The sequence below is a fragment of the Scyliorhinus torazame genome, chromosome 12 (assembly GCF_047496885.1).
Source record: "Scyliorhinus torazame isolate Kashiwa2021f chromosome 12, sScyTor2.1, whole genome shotgun sequence".
Taxonomy (NCBI): Eukaryota; Metazoa; Chordata; class Chondrichthyes; order Carcharhiniformes; family Scyliorhinidae; genus Scyliorhinus; species Scyliorhinus torazame.
In genome coordinates this window covers 28224766-28248563 of record NC_092718.1, presented here as the reverse complement: position 1 = coordinate 28248563, position 23798 = coordinate 28224766, and the positions used below count along the sequence as shown (strand labels likewise).

Here is a 23798-nt window from a genome sequence, read left to right as displayed (position 1 = left end):
GGGCTTTTCACAGTAACTTTATTGAAGCCTACTCGTGACAATAAAGTGATTATTATTATTATGTCTAGAATGAGGGGACCTTGGGGTGCAGTGGGTAGCACCCCTCCCTCCAAGACTGAATCTGCGGGTTTGAGTCCCACCCCAGTACTTGATGGCCAAAGGTTGAGTGTGTCAACATGCCAATGGCTGGTGGTAAGAGTGGGGGTGACGCCTGGGCCTGCCAGCTGAATGTGGAGTGGCGCACCTCAAGCTATAAGCCTCTGGTGACAGACGAGCGACCTGTTCCAGGAATAGCTAGCTATGGAAGCAGACAGAAGTCTGCCTTAGTGCAGCACTAGGTGCGGGGAGAGAATTGGAATGGATCTTCTAGAAGAAATGTTGAACAAGCAGATAAAATGAAGTTGCTCCAGCTGGAAAGTGGAATTTCATAGGGGTATTTCATAGGGGTATCACTTGTGCACTGCACCAATGTCATTATCTTTAATCAGTATCTGAGAAGCAAATATATAAATTTGCAGATAACACAAAATTAGGGATGTGACAATTTGCATCAAACGATCTGAGGGACTGCAAAGGTAAGTTAGTAGGGCAGGCCGGTTGTGGAAAATTGTGAAGTAATATATTCTAACAGATAAAAATGGCGGGTTATGGTAAGATTTTAAATGGAGTAGACAATGATAATTCACGACGAAATTAGCAGCTGCTTCATTAAGGAAAGCCAGCATTGATTTGTTAAGAGCAAATCATGTTTAATTTACCTGCCTGAGTTTTATTTGAGGAGAGAACAGAGAGGGTTGATGAGGGCAATGCTGTTGATATAATACACATGGACATGCAAAGACCATTTGGTAAGGTGCTGCACCAGAGACTTGGGAGAACCTGATGGAATAAAAGGGACAGTGAAAATTAACTGGGTGACAGAAAACTGAATGCAGTGGTTAATTCATGTTTTTGAACTCGAGGAAGATTTATAACAACATTCCTTAAGGTCTGGTATGAGGACCCATGCTCTTCCTGCTATGTGTATATAGATATATAGTCGGCATAAATTGGCAAGGCCATAAATAATTAAGTAAATCTCTGATTTGGCATCGAGCAACACAAAATAAAACTGGACAGGTAATGGTGAACTTGTACATGTAAGGCAACAGATATGGCTTATGTAAATTCTGGGCCCGATCTAACCAAATGAGAAGAGAGTCCCATAACGAGCGCGTTTAGCCACGTGTTTCCTGGCACTCGCAGCGCCGAGAAACACCCTGCTATCTAACGGACAATGTGTTAGATATGGGGCATCAGAGGGGAACGCACGCCCAAGGCCACATTCAGCCCTGTTTTCTGCACCGAGGAACTCGGCTCGCCTCAGTGCAACGAGCGATCAGGATGCCATTTTCAAATGAGGTCTCGATCTCTTGAGCTCCCAAAGTGACCCCTGATGCCCCTTCCCTCCAAAGCCCCAAATCACTGTAAGGGGATCCCAGTGACCTCCCGCATCCCCCCACAGTGCCAGGCTCACAGTGCCAGAGTGCCCAGCTGGCATTAGCAGTGCCAGGGTGCCACCCTGCACAGAGGACAAACACCTGGGGCCTACAATCCCCTGGGGGACCTCCACGAGTGGCGTTTCACCTGGTCCCTGTTTATGGGGACTAGCACTTAATGGCGCTCGCCCGAGGTCCCCAAGGTGAAGGGGATCGATCCCAGCACCTCGGGTACCTCAGGGATTTGCATATTAAACTGGGACTAGCTGTCTCGCTCTAATATGCACATTTGCCGAAAAGTGATTCTGCCCACAATGGACGGGCTTCACATCCTGACGTCTCCGCGAGGTGTAGCGAGCCGCATCGATTCTGGGAACGGAGTCTCCCGTCATTTACGGGCCACGACGTGTCGCGGCTCGCCGCTTTTCGGGTGCAGCATTGCCAGTAGATGGCGCCCTCTGATATTAGTAATGTTGGATATAGAAACAAAGTTGTTTTAATGTGTTTGGGGAGAAAGTAGAAATGTGGAGAAAAAACGCGACCTCAAACCTGATGGGTTGAAATGGCTTCTTACATTTGATGACTCTGAAACTTTTTACTTTCGTAACACAAGAAGGTCTGGGAAGACCACAATGGTCTGAAAATCTGTCTCAGTGCCATTGTGGCGACTGAATCAGGGGCATGATGAAATTGTCACTGGGTTTTATAAAACTACCTGATGAAATTTTGTCACAGACAAGGGGTTTGGCCAGAAAGCTCAAGAAATTGGAGCCACTGATGAGACCTTGAACCTGCTGAAGGTCAGTCCACCACAGCCCAAATACGTCATCCCCTGTTTGTGGGCCCTGAAGATCTATGCAGCGAGTGGTAAGTGTCACTGAAGGTCACAAACGTGGAAACTCTAAATTACTTCTTCTAAGGAGTCCCAGTCTAACCTATAATAATTACAAACTTTGTAACAGAACTCCAGTATTTCTGCCTCTACAGGCACCAGTTTTTGTGGAATGCAATTCTCATGACTGTTACCACTGAACTTGTTGAGAAATTCAAATCAAATTGGTTGCTCATTGAATTAATTCAGTGTTTTTGAATCATTTCCTCTGGGCTTCATGTAGTATCACTTCACTATTAATAAAGTTTAAGATATTGCTTCATTTAATATAGCTTAACTCCTCCCCTATCACCATGTCTGAATGTTCCTACTGTACTTGCCAACTTGAAAACATTAACCGCTTGAATAGTCAGAGCAGCACAGTGACGCAGTGGTTAGCACCGCTGCATCACGGCACCGGGGACCCAGGTTCGATCCCGACCCCCGGTCACTATCCGTGTGGAGTTTGTACATTCTCCCCCTGTCTGTGTGGGTCACACCCCCACAACTCAAGGATTGGCCACGCTAAATTGCCCCTTAATTGGAAAAAAAAGGATTGGGTACTCGAATAGTTACAAGTATTGCGAAATGTTCACTTAAGAGTCTCACCTCTTTTGAAAAAAAATACATTTAGAGTACCCAATTTTTTTTTTCCAATTAAGAGGCAGTTTAGTGTGGCCAATCCACCTAACCTGCAGAGCTTTGGGTTGTGGGGATGAAACCACACAGACAAGGGGAGAATGTGCAAACTCCACACAGACAGTGACATGGGGCCGGGATCGAACCCGGGACCTCAGCGCCGTAGGCAGCAGTGCTAACCACTGCGCCACTGTGCCAACCTTGTACCCATCTCTTACTCATCCTTTGATCAATGATGTCTGTGTCCCTTATTGCAAATTTCTTACAAGAGGCTTTCTCACTTCCTACATCAATATTAATTGGCTTCATACAATTTACAGTGCAGGAGGAGGCCATTCGGCCCATCGAATCTACACCAGCTCTTGGAAAGCGCACCCTTTTTAAGCCCATGCTTCCACCCGATCCTCGTAACTCAGTTTAACCTATTGGGCACTAAGGGGCAATTTGGCATGGTCAATCCACCTAACCTGTACATCTTTGGACTGTGGGAGGAAAATGGGGCACCTGGAGGAAACCCACGCACACACGGGGAGAAAGCGCAAACTCCACACACAGTCACCCGAGGCCGGAATTGAACCCGGGCCCCTGGAGCTGTGAGGCAACAGTGCTAACCACTGTTCTTCAGTTCTTACACAATATGAGCACAACCATTGTATAATTTCTTTCCTTCAGTTTAGTAAATAATCATAAAAGCAAAATACTTCGGAAATAAAAACAGAAAATTCTGGAAATACTTAGCAGGTCAGGCAACATTTGTGGAGATAGAAACAGAGTTAACATTTCAGGTGTGTGACCTTTCCTGGGATATTAAACATTTCATGGTTTCTACGCCCTTGCCTCTGAACTTAATGAAGTAAGTATGGCTTATTCTGGCTTTGCCCTTTTCAATAAATATAGTTGTTAAATATTCCTAGTCCAGCAGTAGCCACCAGTTATCGCTTCCTGACATTGATGCCGGGTGATAATGAGCTGTTTTATGTTTCTCATGTCGCTCTTCTGCAATATCGGCCCAATTCCTGTTACTCGCTTCCATTGTGTGTTCTGATCCCAGTCTTTTTTTATCAGCAACATGTCCCTTCCCAGGGACTTGTTCTGTTCCTGTCTGATCGCAGCTGCTTGTATCCAATAGCTGACTGGTCCAAAGAAGCATTACTGAGCATACAACTCTGAGCTGCAATGTTTGAGGGAGCTGGCAGCCAAGACCCGATGATGTCTTTCCCTGGTTGGAGGGAAGGGTATCAACATGATAGTCACTTCTTCTGCTGGCTGACCTCATCGGATTATGGGACGCGGAAGCAGGCCATTTGGCCCAACCTGTTCATGATCTCAGAGAAGTTTTGATGACACTAGTAGGAGTTGACCTGTTATACTTTTCAATGTTCTTTGCCCTTCTCCCCAGAGAATACTTTCACTGGTCACGACAGCTAGGTAACAGACAGGGAACCCTTTTATAGATCCTCTCTGCAACCGACTCTGTCTCTTTGGTGTTCGGCAAGTTGGCAGGCTTGACTACGCTTGAGCTTTGAGGCTTTAACTGCTGCACCAGTTTACGAAACAAAAATAAAATGAGTCAATAATATAAGATTAGACAGGGTGGCTTAATTTGCAGACAACATTAGTCCAAACTTGATGGGCTGAATGGCCTGTTCCTACACTGGAACACACACGAGGCAGGGTTAACCCCTACCTGAATGCGTACAGTAACATGGGTTTGTCCTGGTACTAGGCTGCTTGGCATGCCAGTGAATCGCCCTGATAATTAATTTATGGGATGTGGGCGTCAATGGCTAGGGCAGCCTTTATTACCCTTTCCTATAATTTGGCCAAGCACAATCAGACTTTGTTTACAAATTTGATATATTTGATGCTGCCTTTACAGCCTCGACTGGTGCTGCGTTGGGTAACAGTGGAATTATGAGGCTCCTGTTTAAACTGATATCTCCATATACAACCAAGAACACAAAATCTATAAGGTAAGGATTGAAACCCACCTCAATGGAATTGGGGTGTGCTAATCTTCAGAGTGCACTCTGCCTCAGGGCGACCTCTCCTTGCTTGGTCGAAGGGCTGTGTTTTCAACTGCTTCACTGTGATGGTCAAATGAATGATAACAGTCTGTCCATCTGTCTCATTTTGTCCTCGTACTCCAGTCTTGCACAGCTTTTGATGCAGCTTTAACAGAGAGCTTTCAATATGCCCTGAATGCTGGGCCAGGATGTCAAGTTGACGTTGTGGATGGTCTGCTGCAGCACCACCACCTGGCAGGAGGATCCACCTACAAACAGGAAAAGTTTACATAGGCAGTTTCTATTATAAATATGGATGCAAACATTTGTTGACTTAAATATAAAAGTAAGCTCAGTGTGACTTTAAAATGGAAACAGAATTCCGTAATTTGCCCTGATGCAATCACCTCCTCACCCTCTACTGCTCCTTCAACTTTCGGGCACACTTGCTCCTGATTCTCCATGTGCAATGCCACCAGATATTGATTAATATAGTTTATATTACTCTATTGATATTATGTACTGCTGTATATTTAAAGCAATTTCGATGATGCCCTTTCTTATTTACCCGTGTACATTCTTGGATCAGTGTGTTTAATCCTGACCAGTTCATATTTTGCCAGTTCATAGTACTGAAATCTATTTTATATTATTCACTCATTGGTAATTGTACTTATCAATTTATATTATATATATAAAAAGGGGGTACGCTTTTACAAGAGTAATAGTTCTTAAAAGAGGTGTTATTGGTTTTGTGGTAAGAATCACGAATAAATCGTGCAGCAGGCATTAGTACATATTTTAAAACTAGCATATTTCCCACCTTGTTTTCAGAGGTTTTATAAGAGCAGTGATATTGTGTGAAGGGTTATTAACCAGAGCTATAGACTTAACTGCATTGTGTGTGGCCCTCAGATCTGAGGATATGCTTCAGGAATTTGTGAGTATTAAGGAGACGTCTAAGGGACAGAGAGTTGGGAGGGTGGAAACCTAGGGGACGATACTGGGACATTGGGTGTTGGAGACTGACGGTACCTGGGATTTTTTGAACCTCGATGTGCTTGGGGCAGGGGAATACACAACAATATAAGAAATAGGAGGATGATTCAATCACTAGACCCCTCAAGTCTGCCCTATCATTGAAACCATCAAGGCTTATCTGATTTGTGACCTTATGTCCACTTGCCTCCCTGTCCCCTTATCCCTTGACTCCCTTGTAGATCAAAAACTTGTCTAACTTAGCCTTGAATATATTCAAAGACCCAGCCTCCACTGCTTTCTATAGTATAGCATTCCAAAAGATTAAAGAGGAAATTCATCCTCACCCCCATTTTGAACAGGAGATTCCTTATATTGAAACTGTGCCCCTTAGTTCGAAGTTAGCTGACAAGCATCTATCCTGTCAAGCCCGCTCATAATTTTATGGGCTGGATTCTCCAGTTCCTCGGAATTCCCATTGTGGCCACCCTATGCCGCCGGGAAACCCGTGGGCGGGAGTGCGCTGTCAGCGGAATGAAGAATCCCGCCGGCGGAGAACTCACCCCAAATATGTTTCATGAAGATCATCTCAATTCTTTGAAACTCCAGAGCCTCATAGCCTGATGGGGAAGAGAGGTTCAAGAGATTGGGATGAAGCTGTTGTTATCACCTCTGAACCATCATGTCCAAGTCTCCACTGCATTTCCTCCATTAGCTTTCTCCTGCAGAACATCTACAACCCCTTTATGCTCTTTGGTATTTCTGTACTATTCTCTCTATCATGAATATGTTCTGATTTTGAAGGATATATTTGCTACTTATGAAAATTAATGGATAAAAAGGTCACGAGCTAGGTATACAGAGGTCAAAACTTTCCTTCTGCATGCTTTGTCAGTGAGTTGCCACTTTAAGCAGTATTTAATAAACGTAGATTTCTATAAACAAACAAAATATACTGATTAATTGTTCAGGTGTTTATTGTTTATGTAGGGTGGGATTTGCAGCTCCTCCACGCACCCCACCCCCACTCCCCCCCCCAATTTGCCGGACCATTGATCTAGGGTGGGAATTTCCGATCTGGGGCGGGGCGACTGGAAAATCCCACCGTTTGCAACTTTACCTCATTAGTATTTCCTTAAGCTGCCAAAGAACTTTGGGGATGACTATGCAATAAAATGGGCAGGTGACCGAAATAGATATGGGGAGAAGGCAGGAGAATGGGGGATGAGAAAATATCAGCCATGATTGAATGGCGGAGCAGACTTGATGGGCCGAGTGGCCTAATTCTGCTCCTATGTCTTATGGTCTTATCATACCCATTCTCATTTACCAACATTTTTCGCTTTCGAACCGTCAGTGTCGAAACTGCAGTCACGGAAGATGCTGATCACAAGTGTAGTCTGTCTGAGAGATTTGTAATCAAAACTGCATTTGTTAATAAATCCCATCGCTCTTCTTAAATAGAGCTTTAGAATTTAATCTCCAATACTCTCAAACGCCCACGAAAATTTTTTAAAAATACACACCCGCATCCTTCAAATGTCTGTTGATGAAAATCCAATAAAAAACATTTTTAAAAAAAATGTCTGTTGATGCACAGATTGCGGACTGGTAAATTCTACAAAGTATACGCACTCAGATAAAAGGCTAAAAACCCTCTCCAAATGCTGAGGTAAAAATACCCAGCAAAGCCTGGGATTTGTGAGATAGGCTAATTCCTTGAAGCAAAATGTTAAAATACACCAAATAAGTTCAATGTTTCTGTTACGTTGAAACGTGGCTCCCTCGATTATTTTCACATGTTCACAATCTTATTTTGGTCAATGGAATACTGACTAGGAAAATGGCAGATAAAAATCTATTCAAGTGCCCCTTGGAGAAGCCCAGTTGGTTCATCAACAAACTATTAATCAAAGGGGAGTTTACTTACAGCACATGTTGTCCTGGTCCTGGGGTATAATCTCATTCTGAATATTTAGGTCGGTAGTTTCAAGGTAAATTGCCTGTATAAAACATTTAACTCCAAATTGCGATGCAGAAAACAAGGTTTGTGGCCAGAATCTGTATCCCACACACACACTCAATTTGAAATAATATACAGATCATTCAGATTTAGAGGCAAGTGAAGTTTCACCTCTGCCTGTGCCATACTTGCCAGTTTGAATGCAGAGGCAGAACAGAGATTCTTGCCAATTACTGTCCATCTGCTGCTGTCTATCCTGTCTGCCTCTCTCACCTATTTAGAGCCCAGTGATAAATACAATAGGGTCACTATCACATCTGTTACTCCTGCTGGGTTAGGGACATATTGGGTCAATTTCCCCATGAACGCGCATTAAAACGACTCATGGGAGTTTGGCGGTGTGTGTCACTCAGTGAAGTATGAGCGTATTAGTCTGATGAACCCCAACCTTTCCTTTGCCTGCGCTTAATGTCCTGAGACATTCTTGTTCCTTGGATAGAATGTTTGGCATCTAAGTGACAGCAGTTGGACTCATTTTTTATAACCGCCCCGATGACTGGCATTTGACCCAATGGGTGTAATAGGATCCCTCTCAACATGCAGCGGCACAGGACTCTTACAAGGAAACTGAGTCCGGAGATAGGAAGATGTATGATGAGGTGGAAGATATAGGAGTCTACAAAGCATAACATCATCACTAAGAGTGTCCTCACCTTCTGCTTGGCTTTCCTAGTTTAATAATCAGGATTGAATACCATGACAAGAAGTCTTTTAAATGAGGCCCACACCTATCCTATAAATACAGTGCGGACGCCGACTTGTAAATGGTTGGCCACCTTGGATCTCATCCTCTTGCACAAAGTGGCTGCTGACGAACTCAAATACCGAGGCATTTGATCTCGGAAACATACGTGACTGCAGGCTGATTTAACTGAAACACAATCTGACTGTGTTAGAGATGCTTCCCACTGCCTATCTGTGTGTACCGTCTTAGCCAACGTTGCTAGGCTGTGTCTGAAGGTCAGAATTTGCAATTAAAAGGATGCAGCTGGACGCTGCTTCTGCCCAAGCCTCCTCCAGCCTGAGCAAAGATCTGGGCATCGTGTGGCAGAGATGCACCTCATCCCAGCTGGTGGTCCTGCATCGCCCGGCGGCCGGCGGCGGTTTGGGGCTGCCAGAGGGCTGTTGTTGCCAGAAAAGCTGACATTCAGCCTGGGACCGGCCTTTGACAAAAGGCTTTTCAAAACTTACATGGAAAATAAATTCAAAATGTAAAAATCCGGTCAGGGGAGATGAGAACGAGGGGATACAGTTTAAGAACAAACGGTCTACCGTTTTAAGACGGAGATTTATTCTCTATAAGAGTCGTTAGTCTGCGGAATTCTCTTCTCTGGAAAGCAGTGGAGGCCGGGTCACCGAATCTATTCAAAACTGGGTTAGATTTTTGATAGGCAAGGGAATCAGGCGTGATGGGGAGGGGGGGGCGAGGTGACAACAAAGTGGAGTTGGGACCAAATCAGCCATGATCTTATTGAATGTCAGAACAAATTTGAAATGCTGAGTGGCCCATTCCTGCTCCTAAGTCCTATGTTGCTAATCAAGAAGCGAAGTGCGGGCAGCACGGTAGCCTTGTGGGTAGCACAATTGCTTCACAGCTCCAGGGTCCCAGGTTCGATTCCGGCTTGGGTCACTGTCTGTGCGGAGTCTGCACGTCCTCCCCGTGTGTGCGTGGCTTTCCTCCGGGTGCTCCGGTTTCCTCCCACAGTCCAAAGATGTGCAGGTTAGGTGGATTGGCCATGATAAATTGCCCTTAGTGTCCAAAATTGCCCTTAGTGTTGGGTGGGGTTACTGGGTTATGGGGATAGGGTGGGGGTGTTGACTTTGGGTAGGGTGCTCTTTCCAAGAGCCGGTGCAGACTCGATGGGCCGAATGGCCTCCTTCTGCACTGTAAATTCTATGATAAAAAATTCTATGAAGTGGCAAGTGACATTCACATCACACAAGTGCCATGCAATGACCATCGCCAACGTGAAAGAATCCAACCATCTCCCTCGAGGTTCAATGGCATCACTGTCGCTGAGTTCTCCACGATCAGTCAGGAGAGAGCTGCCCTGGGAGTCCTCAACATTTACCCCATGAAGTCTCATGGCATCAAACATGGGCAAGGAAACCTCCTGCTGATTACCACCTACCATCCCCCTTCACCCGATCAATCCGTGCTCCTCCATGTTGAACACTACTTGGAGGAAGCATCGAAGATGGAAAGGGCACTGAATGTAATCTGGGTGGGGAACTTCAATGTTCATCTCCAAGAGTGACCTGGTAGCACCGAACTGGCTGAGTCCAAAAGGACATATTTGCTAGACTGGGTCTGCAGCAGGTGGTGAGGGAACCAACAAGAAGGAAAAACATACTTGACCTCATCTTCACCAACCTGCCTGTTGCAAATGCACTTGTCCGCGACAGTATTGGTAGGAATGCCCACTGCACAGTCCTTGTGGAGATGAGGTTCTGTCTTCACATTGAGGATGCCCGCCACCGTGTTGTGTGGCACTACCACCGTGCTAAATCGGACAGATATTGAGCAATTCTAGCAACTCAGAATTGGCATCCATCAGGCGCTGTGGACCATCAGGAGTGGCAGAATTGTATTCAACCGCAATCTGCAACCTCATGGCCTGGCATATCCCCCACTGGATACTGCAATGATTATGGACCCTGACAATATTCCAGCATTGTACTGAAGACCTGTGCTCCAAAACTTGCCGCATCCCGAGCCAAGCTGTTCCAGTACAGCTACAACCCTGGTACCTACCCGGCAACATGGAAAATTGCCCAGGTATGTCCTGTGCACAAAAAACAGGACAAATCCAGCCTGGCTAATTACTGCCCTATCAGTCTACTCTCAATCACCAGCAAAATGATGGAAGGGATCGTTAACAGTGCTATCAAGTGGCACTTACTCAGCAATAACCTACTCAGTTTGGGTTCCTCCAGGGCCACTCCGCTCCTCACCTCATTACAGGCTTGATTCAAACATGGACAACAGATCTGAATTCCTGAGGTGAGAGTGACTGCTCTTGACGTCAAGGCAGCATTTGACCTAGTATGGCATCAAAGGGCCCTAGCTAAACTGCAGTCAATGGGAATCTCCGCTGGTTGGAGTCATAACTGGCACAAAGGAAGATGGTTGTGGTGGTTGGAGGTCAATCATCTCATTCCAGGATATCACTTCCTCAGGTTAGTGTCCCAGGTGCAACCATCCTCAACTTCTTCACTAATGACCTGCCTTCCATCATAAGGTCAGAAGTGGGGATGTTTGCGGATGACTGCACAATGTTCAGCACCATTCACGACTCCTCAGATAATGAAGCAGTCCGTGTCCAAATGCAGCAAGACCGGGACAATATCTAAGCTTGGGCTGACAAGTGGCAAGTTACACCAGTGCCTGGCGATGACCATCTCCTGCAAAAGAGAATCTAACCACCGCCCCATGTCATTACCATCACTGAATCCCCCACTATCATCAATCTGTGGGTTACCATTGACCATAAACTGAACTGGATCAGCCATACAACTACTGTGGCTACAAGAGCAGGTCAAAGGCTTGGAATCTGGCAATGAGTAACTCACTTCCTGACCCCTCCCAAAGCCTGTCCACCATCCACAAGGCACAAGTCAGGAGTGTGATGGAATACTCTCTACTTACCTGGATGAGTGCGGCTCCAAAAACACTCAAGAAGCTCCAGGACAAAGCAGCCCACTTGATTAGCAACCTATCCACAAATATTCACTCCCTCCACCACCGCCAAACACTAGCAGCCGTGTGTACCATCTACAAGCTGCACTGCGGGAAACCACCTGGGAAGCACTGCAGGAAACCACCCAGACTCCTTAGGCAGCACCTTCCAAACCCATGACCATTAGCCATCAAGGCGGACAAGGGAAACAGACATTTGGGAACACCACCACCTGCAAGTTTCCCTCACGAGCCATCCACCGTTCTGACTTGGAAATATATCGTCGTTCTTTCTCTGTCACTGGGTCAAAATCCTGGATCCCCCTCCCTGACAGCACTGTGGGTGTACCTACACCATATGGACTGCTCAAGAAGGCTGCTCACCACCACCTTCTCTGGGGCAATTGGTGATGGACAGTAAATATTGGCTCAGGCAGTGATGCCCACATCTCCTGAATGAATAGAAAAGAAGTATGAGACTTGGATTCTAGTCTGCTCCTGACTAATGGAATAATTACCTCTTAATTTTGCTAACTGTGCTATTTGGCATGAGCTTGGATCTTCTCAACTCCGTTTCATATTGGCTTGAACCCATGTGAGAAAAATGCCCAAATTTAGGTTTAGGCTGTCAGATTCCTTTAGAGAGAACAGAACGGAACTTGTGTGTGAAATAGAAATCTAAGAGTTGAGGATTCGCTAGTGTTCCTCTGAATCTGGGTTAAGGTACCTTATTGGATCTGTATTCTAGTCCAATTCTATAAGACCGGGATGAAAAGTTCTTTGGCGTCTGGAAATGTCAATAATTTTGATGAAGGGGAATGGTATGCATTTGGCTACATTTATTTGATGTAGCCTGCATACTGAATAAAATATTATTTTTAATTTTCAGAGCTGCCACAGAAGCTCTTTCAGCTTTACTGAAATCGAGTGAGTTTTTATTCATTTCCTGTTCCATTATCCTTTTGTAAGTTATAGCTAAAATGATTTAAAATCTGTCGACATCTGCTTTGTGCTGTGAATCTGTGTTCCTGATCTGTGGTTATACATCTGTAGGTTATTTCCACCCAGTCCACTGTTCAGAAGGAAAATGATTGTATTGTAAAATGACAGCAGTAAGGTGTTATTCAAAAGTTTGAGACCGTATTTTAAAATTGCTTGGTGCCATTCTGTTTTTCCACATCTCTTCACCTCCTTTCGTGGCGTCGTGTTTCCGATCGCACCTTCCTGACCTGCGGTTGTGGGTCAACGTTATAATTTTGAACTACATCCTCGCTTGTTATCCCACCATCCAAAAAACTCTATCATTATGCTTCTAACTCTCTTGATCATGGCTGCAATTCTAGATGAGCAGGCCCTTTATCTCAGCGCTGATGAGCTTTGCAGTGCACATTCTTGTTGCGTTTTTAGAAACATACAAAGGCACCGGTCATTCATAAGGGATTGGCTAAATATACTCTGGGTTCATTAATCAAGATTAACATTCTCCCCGTGTTTGCGTGGGTCTCGCCCCCACAACCCAAAGATGTGCAGGGTAGGTGGATTGGCCAGGCTAAATTGCCCCTTAATTGGAAAAAATTAATTGGGTGCTCTAAATGTGTTAAAAAACAAAATGAATCAAGATTAGAATAGAGGGTGATATAGTGGTGAAGTCCCGACTAGTAACACAGAGGCTCCAGGCTAATGCCTCTGGGGCCATGGGTTCAAATCACATCACGGCAGCAAATGCAATTTAAATTTGATCCATAAAATCCGCAAATGGAAAGCTCGCCCCAGTAACATTTGGCATGAAACTAGCATCAATTGTCAGAAAAACCCATCTGGTTCACTAATGCCATTAAAAGAAGAAAATCCTTACCCTGTCTGGCCTGCACATGACTCCAGACCAACAGTGAATGCGGTTGACACTTAACTGCCCTTTGAAATGGCTCTTCAGTGGACGGCATGGTGGCGCTGTGGTTAGCACTGCTGCCTCACGGCGCCGAGGACCAGGGTTCGATCTCAGCTCTGGGTCACTGTCCGTGTGGAGTTTGCACATTCTCCCCGTGTTCGCGTGGGTCTCACCCCCACAACACAAAGATGTGCAGGGTAGGTGGATTGGCCACGCTAAATTGCCCCTTAATAAAAAAACAAAATGAAATGGCTTAGAAAGCCACTCAGTTCAAGGGCAATTAGGGATGAGCAACATATGTTGACCTTGCCAGTGACGGCCCACATGCCCTGAAGGAATTAAGAAAGGAACAAGGCACACGTGAACAAATATAGATGATTACAACCCCTGAAGACGTCAAAGCTGCTGAGCTGTGTGTGTGCTTTGCTTAAAAGCAGAAGTGAAACTAAAACTGGAACGCATGACACACTTCCTTTCTAGTGATGTCATGCAGCTATCTCATAAAGCAGTGATAGGTACCCGAGGCTAGCCAGTGGGCCGCATGAGACGCCCTCCTTTATTTCAATAGGCCACAAGATTGAAATTGGGCTTGTTCACTGACCATGACCCTTGAAGAACACTAAATGCATTTAATACACGCTGAATATTTCATAACGAGCTGTAGAACATGCTTAATCATTTATATATTAAGAGAACTGTCAACAACGTCAAATAGTAAAAGCAAAAGAAATATTTACACTTTGGACACAGAGGGAGCACACGGCTCTCACAGTAAATGTTGTGAGTAATCAGAACATACCTCACTTCACTTGTCCTCGCTTTACGCGCAAATCACTTCAGCCATACCGGTAGGAAGAAAATACTACGTGGATGGAAATCAAAGGAAAGTGGAGATCCTGCACGGGGGCAACGGTCAACAAAATGTCCGGTGGGGCGCGCGCAGAGTCCTGATTGTCCGCGTGTGGCTCCCCCCCCTCTCCGCCCCCCGAGGCCGCAGGCTGCCCGCCGCTGCCTCAAGGGCAGGTTCCCACAAATCCGACAACTTTCACTTGCTCGCAAAACAAAGGCGGCCGCACTTCAGGAATCATTCATTGTGACATTTGTCGAGACATGCTGAGGTCGCGCAAGGTACTGTAGAAATTCGAATCACTCAGTGTTCCTCCCCGGCTTGGCTCCTAATCTCACTGTCCCACCCATCCTGTGGCTTTGCTCTCCGTACCGCTGCCAAGTGACAGTGATTTTGCTTTTACCTGTCCACCTGCCTCTGGTTTCACTCTCCAGCCACTCTGCTGCCCTCGACCTTTCTGTGTTCACCTGTCGTCATGAGGTTGGTAGGTGTTGGGCCAAATTTCTCCATTTGATCCTCGGTGTAACGTTAAAACAAAAGACATTTGATTGTTTAAAAACAAGCTCAAATGCTGGATCTTCAATTTGAAGCCCAGAACTGTCATGATTACCCCTATGTTCACCGCAAGTATAATTGTTGTAATAACTACATTCCCTGCACACGACATGAGATAATTGGACTGTGCCGCGTGAGGTAAAGGTTGAAAGTAGATTGGGTGACACAAGGGTTTGGCATGCAGCTACATGTTTATTCCACGGGGTGTCACTGTTGTCCATTAATCAGATGTAGAGCAGCACTCTGGGATCAATCGCTGATCCTAAAGATCCAGTCAGTTTTTTTACTTAGTTGCCTCGGTGTAAGGAAGAATTGCTCCATCAATCTGATTTCCCGTTCAACTATTTCTTTCAGAATGGAACAGCAGGCGAGCTCTGGACAACGGCTACATCCAATGGCTCTTAAAACTGTATCAGGACTGGCACCAACGAGATACGCAGAACAAGTACATTTCCATTCACAAGGCTCTGCTCAAATGCATTAGAAATATCACAAACACCCAAATGGGGAAGAAAGCCTTTCTACAGGCAGATGGGATGAGAGTCCTGCTCAGCGCATCACGGGTAGGTTGTGGCAATGCAGAGAAAATACCATAAAACCTCCTGTGCAATAGAAAAATAAAATCCCACCGTCCGCCGAGGCTGGGAATCTGAATCACAAACAGAAAATACCAGATAAACCAGCATCTGGAGAGAGAGCAAGAGAGAGAGAAATAGAGATAACGTCAATGTTATTGGACTGAAAACATTAACTGTGTTTCTCTCTCTCCCCTGAAGCAGCCAGGCCTGCTGCCTATATCCAGCTTTTTCATTTTTTATCCCATAAAACATTCTCACCATTTGCCGAATGTGATTTCACTTAAACTGAACTTTGTTTCTTCAATTTTAACTGGACGGTTTAGAGTGCAGTGCAGTGGTCAGCACTCGGGTTCGATTCCGGCCTCTGGTTACTGTCTGTGCGGAGTCTGCACGTTCTCCCCGTGTCTGCGTGGGTTTCCTCCGGGTGCTCCGGTTTCTCCCACAGTCCAAAGACGTGCAGGTTAGGTGGTTTGGCTAAGCTAAATTGCCTCTTAGTCTGCCTGTGTGCGTGCGTGTGAATGTAGCTATTCTTGATGTGGTGTAATGCCCCTGAAGCCATAGGCCTGCGGGGCGGCATACAGCACAGTGGTTAGCACTGGGACTGCGGCGCTGAGGACCCAGGTTCGAATCCCGGCCCTGGGTCACTGTCCGTATGGAGTTTGCACATTCTCCCCATGTCTGCGTGGGTTTCACCCCCACAACCCAAAGATGTGCTGATTAGGTAGATTGGCCATGCTAAATTACCCCTTAATTGGAAAAGAAAAAGAATTAGCTACTCTAAATTAAACAAAAAAGCCTGTGGCAACAGACTAGTTACAAAAACAGACGAAAGTCTGACCTATGCACCATCAAGGTGCCGAAAGGTTGAGAGAGAGAGAGTCAGAGACAGAGACAGAGAGACAGAGGGAGAGAGAGAGAGACAGGCGATAGCTAAGCAACAACATTCAAAGGCTCTGAAAGAACAATTGTGAAGGGGAGATACTGACTACAAGCTGAAGGTTACGTGGCATGCACCTTTACAATAAAAGGACTTTAGGACTCATAGATTTAAAAGCTTATCCCCACAGTCTCCGACCCAATACGTGTGTGTCTCTTTGCTCAAGGCTGTGATGTGTTGGGTAGGCTGGGTCGAGGTGAACTGCACTTGATGCAGTGTAGCAAGAGACAGACCTCCAACACTTGATAAAATGCAACACGATTTTATTCAACATCCAAACTATTATACATGTTCGACTGTGGGTTGACACTATGCTGACTTGACTGGAGACCTGACACTAGCCTGACCAGACTAACCTAGCTACCACATGGTGTTTGCACTGGCTAGCTCATGAGATCTGACTGTCTCATAGGCTGGGTCCCGAGAGAGCGGGAAAACTGATGCCCTCTGGCTTTATAGTGGTCGTGTCCTGTCTGGTGATTGGCTGCTCTGTTCTGTGTGCTTACTGGTCATCCTGTGTGCCAATCACTGCCTGTCTGCACTCCATTGTATACATAGATGTATATTATGACAGGCTGTTTATTCTGGTAGATGGTGGTGCCCTGGACCAGTAATCCACAGGCTACTGCTCTGGGGGATGTGGGTTCAGCTAACAGGGTAACAGCTGATGGAATTGAAATTCAGTTCAGAAATTTGGAATCAAAACCTCGTCTCAGTCATGGTGACCGTGAGAATCATCAATCATTGTCGCGAAAACCCATCGGGTTAGAGGAGGCAATCTGCCCTCCCTTACTTGGCCTGGGCAACATGCGACTCCAGACCCACAGCAATGTGGCTGGGTCGAAAGTGGCCAAAGCCACTCTTTCCGAGGGCAATTGAGGACGGGCAACAAACGTTGGCCTCGCTGGTGACCCCCATCTGGGCAGCACGGTAGCGCAGTGGTTAGCACTGTTGCTTCACAGCTCCAGGTTCGATTCCCGGCTTGGGTCACTGTCTGTGCAAAGTCTGCACGTTCTCCCCGTGCCTGCGTGGGTTTCCTCCGGGTGCTCCGGTTTCTTCCCACAAGTCCTGAAAGACGTGCTACTAGGTGAATTGGACATTCAGAATTCTTCCTCCATGTACCCGAACAGGCGCCGGAATGTGGCGACCAGGGACTTTTCATAGTAACTTCATTGCAGTGGTATTTTTTAAAATTTAGAGTATCCAATTATCTTTTTCCAATTAAGGGGCAATTTAGCGTGGCCAATCCACCTATCCTGCACATCTTTGGGTTGTGGGGATGAAACCCACGCAAACACGGGGAGAATGCGCAAACTCCACACGGACAGTGACCCAGGGCCGGGATTTGAACCCGGGTCCTCAGCGCCGTAGCCAGCAATGCTAACCACTGCGCCACCGTGCTGCCCTAACGCCATTGCAGTGTTGATGTAAGCCTACTTGTGACAATAAAGATTATTATTTTTTATATTTCCCATGAAAGAAAAGAGGTAAATAAATCTGAACAAAACAATCTGATTCGGATCAAACCAAACTCGTGCGGGATCGTGTGGCGTTCCAGAACTGAACTCAGTCTGTATATTCTTACATGATGGTCAGTGATAGGGGATGAAAATCAGTGTGATTCTCCACTCTGCCCCTCCTTACTCTGTACTTCTCCTTTCCTGGGTTTGTCAATTCCTGCCTGTGGTACACTGGCGATTTCCTCGAGCAGGGTCGGACAGTACTCTTGTGAGTAAAGCAGTGACGGTTCAGGTGAACACTGCTAATGTGTCCAAGGGGAAACTAGAGAAACACAGGGAAAGGAAGAGAAGTGTTCTTTTCTTATTTTCATTCCTGAGAGGTGGGTGTCGCTGCCTGGGCCCTGCATTTATGGCCCATTCCTAGTTGCCCTTCAGAAGGTGGTGGTGAGCTGCCATCTTGAACCGCTGCAGTCCCTGAGGTGTAGGTACATCCACCGCGCTGTCAGGGAGGGGATCCAGGATTTTCAGCCCGCCACCGTGCAGAAACGGCCGATGTAACTCCAAGTCAGGCTGGTGAGTGGTGAGGAGGAAATAAACTTGCAGGTGGTGGTCTTCCCAGGTACCTGCTCCCCCCCCCCCCCTCCCCCCCTCACCTCTAGGTGATAAGAGGTTGTGGGTTTGGAAGGTGCTGTTGAGGGAGCCTTGGCGAGTCTTGCAGATGGCACACACTGCATTGGTGGTAGAGGGTCGTCTGACTTGTGTCTCGCAGACGATGGCAGCGATTGAAGAAGGCCAATCACCACCAGCTCCTCAGGGGCAACACATTCTGGTCTTGCCATTTGACACCCACATCTCGTAAATTAATAAAAAGAAAAATGACCACCGCACCATCATTTCCTCTTTATTTCAAATGGGATTGTTCTCTTTGGGGATCTCGCCAGCTTTGTTGAAGATGTTAATCAGTCGGTGCTAGTTTTCTTGTTGTCTGTACAGTTTTAATAACTGTTGCTACCTCGCGTCCATAGCAATGAAGAGCAGGTCACCAGCTGGTCACGAGATTTATGAGAAAGCTACGCTCTGAATGGAAATGGCTTTGGTTAAGACAGGTTTCAAGGGGGCTTAGCAGGAGAAAAAAGAAAGTAACTTGTTTCCAAAAGCAATATTGAAGGAGAGCCTATGAACAGAGTGTACTGTATCTCCATGCCGAGGATGAACTGATTGGCGGCTCCCTGTAGTAACTACAAGCACACAATTGTTTTTTTTTGCCTTCTCCAGGCTTGTGGCTCCACAACAGACCTGCAGCCTATTGTCAAGTTGGCCACACAAATCATGCGCAGGTGTTACCCGAAAGAGCCTCTTCCTTTGCTCACAGTTAGAAGCTGCTATTCATTTGTGTTGCCAAACACAGCGGACTCCCAGATCCTGGAGCCCCCCGGCAGGTTCCCTCAAGGTGAGTTTCTACAGGTTTGAATTTCTGTCGTTTTCACCTCGCTTTCTTGTTTGTATCGATCGTAAGATTATAAGCAGCTGGAGCAGGAGGCGGTCCTTTCGGCCCCACTCACCTGCTCCGCCATTCAATAAGATCATAGCTGATCTGACTGTAGCCTTAACCCCCAATCCGCCCCCCCCCCCCACTCCCCGCCCCCTCCTGCCCCACACACGTTTGACTCCCTTGTCGATTAAAAATCTGTCCAACTCAGCTTTGAGTTCCAACCCCCACTGCTCTAAGAGGCTAATGACTCTCTGAGAGACAATAATCTCTCTAATCACCATCTTAAATGGGAGACCTCTTGACCAGGATTCTCCGTCCCTGCGCCGGGTCGGAGAATCCCCAGGGGGAGGCGCGAATCCCGCCCCGCCGCCCCAACGCCGGCGGCCCTATTCTCCGGCGAGGTTTTTGGGGGCCGGCGGGTTTCCCGCCACGCCAGTCAGGGGCCGTAGACAGCGGGGCCCCCGGCGATTCTCCGGGCCCCGATGGGCCGAGTGGCCATAAAGTTTTGCCAAGTCCCACCAGTGTGAATTACTCACCTCACACACGGTGGGACCTGGCAGGTAAGTGTGCGGGGACCATCCTGGGGGGGTGGGGGGGGGGGGAGCTGACCCTGGGGGGCCCTCCCGCGGTGGCCTGGCCCGCGGGGGCCTACTGATCTGCGGGCGGGCTGGTTCCGTGGGGTCCTTCTTTCCTCTGCGCCGGGCCCCTGTAGGGCTCCGCTATATTGCCCCGGGGCCGGTGCGGAGAAGGGAAACCCTGCACATGCGCGGAAATACGGCGGGCGTTCTGCGCATGTGCGGAAATACGCCGGCCGCTCCGCGCATGCGCGAGATTACACCGGCCGTTCCGCACATGCGCGAACCCCCACCGGCCCTTCGGCGCCGGCTGGGGCTGCGGGGACGCCTCTGGCGGCAACCTAGCCCCCTAGAAAGGTGAGAATTCCTCACTTTCGGGGGCCGTTTGTGCCGGAGTCGTTGGCGCCGGTTTTCTCGCCGGCGTGGGGAACTAGCCCAATCTTCAGCGAATCCCGCCATTTCTAAACTGCCCCTCCCAGCTCTGAACTCTCCTACGGGAGGGAAACATCTTCCTCAGCATCCACCCTCAGGATCCTGTTTGTGTCAATAAGATCAGTATCACTTTGTGAAACTCAGAGAAAGACCCCGCCGGGTCGGAGAATGGCCGTTGGCCGCCGTGATTCCCGCCCCCGCCCCCGCCGAAGTCTCCGCTCCCGGAGATTGGGCGGGGGCGGGAATCCGGCCGCGCCGGTTGGCGGGACCCCCCGCTGGATTCTCCGGCCCGGATAGGCCGAAGTCCCGCCCAGGAATTGCCTGTCCCGCCGACGTAAATCAAACCTGGTATTTACCGGCGGGACCAGGTGGCGTGGGCGGGCTCCGGGGTCCTGGGGGGGGGGGGCGCGGGGCGATCTGACCCCGGGGGGTGCCCCCACGGTGGCCTGGCCCGCGATCGGGGCCCACCGATCCGTGGGCGGGCCTGTGCCGTGGGGGCACTTTTTCCCTTCCGCCTCCGCCACGGCCTCCACCATGGCGGAGGCGGAAGAGACTCTCCCCACTGCGCATGCGCGGGAAACTGACAGCGGCCGCTGACGCTCCCGCGCTGGGAAACTGACAGCGGCCGCTGACGCTCCCGCGCATGCGCCGCATTTCCGCGCCAGCTGGCGGGGAAACAAACGCCATTTCCGCCAGCTGGCGGGGCGGAAATCTCTCCAGTGTCGGCCTAGCCCCTCAATGTTGGGGCTAGGCCGCCAAAGATGCGGAGCCTTCCGCACCTTTGGGCCGGCGCGATGCCCGTCTGATTGGAGCCGGCTTTGGCGCCAGTCGGCGGACATCCCGCCGTTGGGGGAGAATTTCGCCCCTGGAGTCCATACATGCACAGTATGAAGTGGATGTCCACCAGTTGCTGTCAGTGATTCCTCACTCCGCCACAGAGTGCAGTCTGAGAACCTAGTGGATGGAAATCTTCGCGGAATCGCCAATTTGGTGGGAACTTCCACTTACCGTGCTGTTGGTCTCACTGTAAATCTCCTTGATAAGTTACACCTTATTGGATGAGATGTAACAGAGTTTCCAAAGTTTACTGAGTCATAATTACGATTGAACAACCTCCCTAGCCCCGAAAAACTAATTTGATATTAACAGAATGTCAAATTCTCCATTAAGTTATAAATTCCATCGATTTTTGAAATACATTTTAGTGGTTTATTTCTTCAAACACAGATGGGTAGCACAGGGCTGGGTGGTGGTGGGGGCATGGTGCCATACTGGTTAGCACTGCTGCTTCACAGCGCCAGGGACCCGGGTTCAATTTCGGCCTTGGGTGACTGTGTGGAGTCTGCGCATTCTCCTCATGTCTGAGTGGGTTTATTCCGGGTGCTCCGTCCGGTTTCCTCCCACAGCCCAAAGATATGCAGGTTAGGTGGATTGGCCGTGTTAAGATTGCCCCTCAATGTCCAGGGATGTACAGGGTGGGTGGGGTTACGGGGATAAGGGGAGTGGACCTAGACAGGGTGCTCTTTCAGGGGGTTAGTGCAGACTCGATGGGCAGAATGGCCTCCTTCTGCATTGTAGGAATTCTAATTCTAATTCAATTCATCTGCCAAATTTGACCAAACGTTCGCCACAGACAGCTGAGAAATATTTGTAAGCCTGTGGATACACTGTATGTTGGCATATTGTATAACTGTACAGTGCCATATGGCAGCCTGTGATATAGGTAACAGCGTATGTCAGGAACAGCGAACATTTTGTAGCTGGGGAACAGATGGATGTCCCAACACCAGTGAGTGGGTTACACACACTTCAACGGAAAGGCGAGATTCTCAGTCACCGAAAGCAAGGCCCAATATCCATGAAAAGGAAATTTTGATTATCACCAGCAAATGTAAGACCCCCAAACTGCAGAGAACGAGGCTGATGCAAGAATCACAGAATTGTTACGGCGCAGAAGGAGGACCTCTGGCCATCATATCATCACCGTGTCTTCAAACGGACATTACAGCCTAGTGCCATTCCCTGTACCACTGCACATTGTTCCGATTGAAGTAATCATCTAATATCCTCTTGAATGCCTCGATTGGTTAGGCGAGGTTACGGGAATAGGATGGGGGAATGAGCCTGGGTAGGGTCCTCTTTCAGACTGTTGGTACAGACTTGATGGGCCGAACTACCTCCTCCTGCACTGTTGGGATTCTATGGATTGAAACTACCTCCACCACACTTCAAGACAATGCATTCCAGACCCAAACCAATCATTGCAGTGGGCAGCACGGTAGCATTATGGTTAGCACAATTGCTTCACAGCTCCAGGGTCCCAGGTTCGATTCCGGCTTGGGTCACTGTCTGTGCAGAGTCTGCACATCCTTCCCGTGTGTGCGTGGGTTTCCTCCGGGAGCTCCGGTTTCCTCCCACAGTCCAAAGATGTGCAGGTTAGGCGGATTGGCCATGATAAATTGCCCTTAGTGTCCAAATTTGCCCTTAGTGTTGGGTGAGGTTACTGGGTTATGGGGATAGGGTGGAGGTGTTGACCTTTGGTAGGGTGCTCTTTCCAAGAGCCGGTGCAGATTCGATGGGCCGAATGGCCTCCTTCTGCACTGTAAATTCTATGATAATCTATGATTGCGTGAGAAAGGTTTTTCTCACATCACATTTTCTTCTCTTGCAAATCATCTTAAATCTGTGCCCTCTTGTTCTTGATCCTTTTACAAGCGGGTACAGTTTCTCGTCATCTACTCAATCCAGCCCCCTCATGAGCACCTCTATCAAATCTCCTCTTGGCCTTCTTCTCTCCAAGGAGAGCAATTCCAAACTCTCCAATCTATCCTTCTCACTAAAGTTTCTCATCACTTGTAAACCTCTCCTGCACTCGCTCCAATGCTTTCACATCCTTCCTATAGTGTGGTGCCCAGAACTGTACACAATATTCCAGCTGAGGTTTAACTCGTGTCTTGTGTAAGTTCAGCATAACCTCCTTGCTCTTGTACTCTGTTTCCCTATGAATAAAGCCCAGAATACTATCTACTTTATTAACTGCTCTCTCCACCTGTCCTGCCACCTTCGTTGATCTATGATACACCCAGGTTCCTCTGCTACTGCACCCCTTTAAGAATTATACATCTTTGGTAATGTAGTAATGAACAGTGACCAACTTATGGAGATAATTGATGAGAATTGAGCTGACTAATGTGTATTTGCACAGAGGATGTTGCAGTCAAAGGAAATGATGAAAAAGAAGGTGACGAAGATAGCACTGAGAATGAAGAAACAGGGTACAATGAAGATGTAAGTAAATGTAATTGTATGAAGATTGTAAAGAAAGACAAAACCGTCACTCGATTTGAGCGTGAGTTTAGC

General features: G+C 47.6%; 1 protein-coding gene across 1 annotated transcript in view; it reads left to right on the top strand.

Moving 5' to 3' along the window:
• agbl1 (AGBL carboxypeptidase 1) overlaps window positions 1–23798 on the top strand; it is a 338874-nt gene that overhangs the window by 28579 nt on the left and 286497 nt on the right. Inside the window, exons 4-9 of the mRNA XM_072470580.1 lie at window positions 2214–2345; window positions 4868–4961; window positions 12564–12601; window positions 15319–15527; window positions 19215–19389; window positions 23644–23726. Coding sequence (XP_072326681.1) covers window positions 2214–2345; window positions 4868–4961; window positions 12564–12601; window positions 15319–15527; window positions 19215–19389; window positions 23644–23726 — 731 coding nt within the window. The remainder of the gene's footprint in view (window positions 1–2213; window positions 2346–4867; window positions 4962–12563; window positions 12602–15318; window positions 15528–19214; window positions 19390–23643; window positions 23727–23798) is intronic.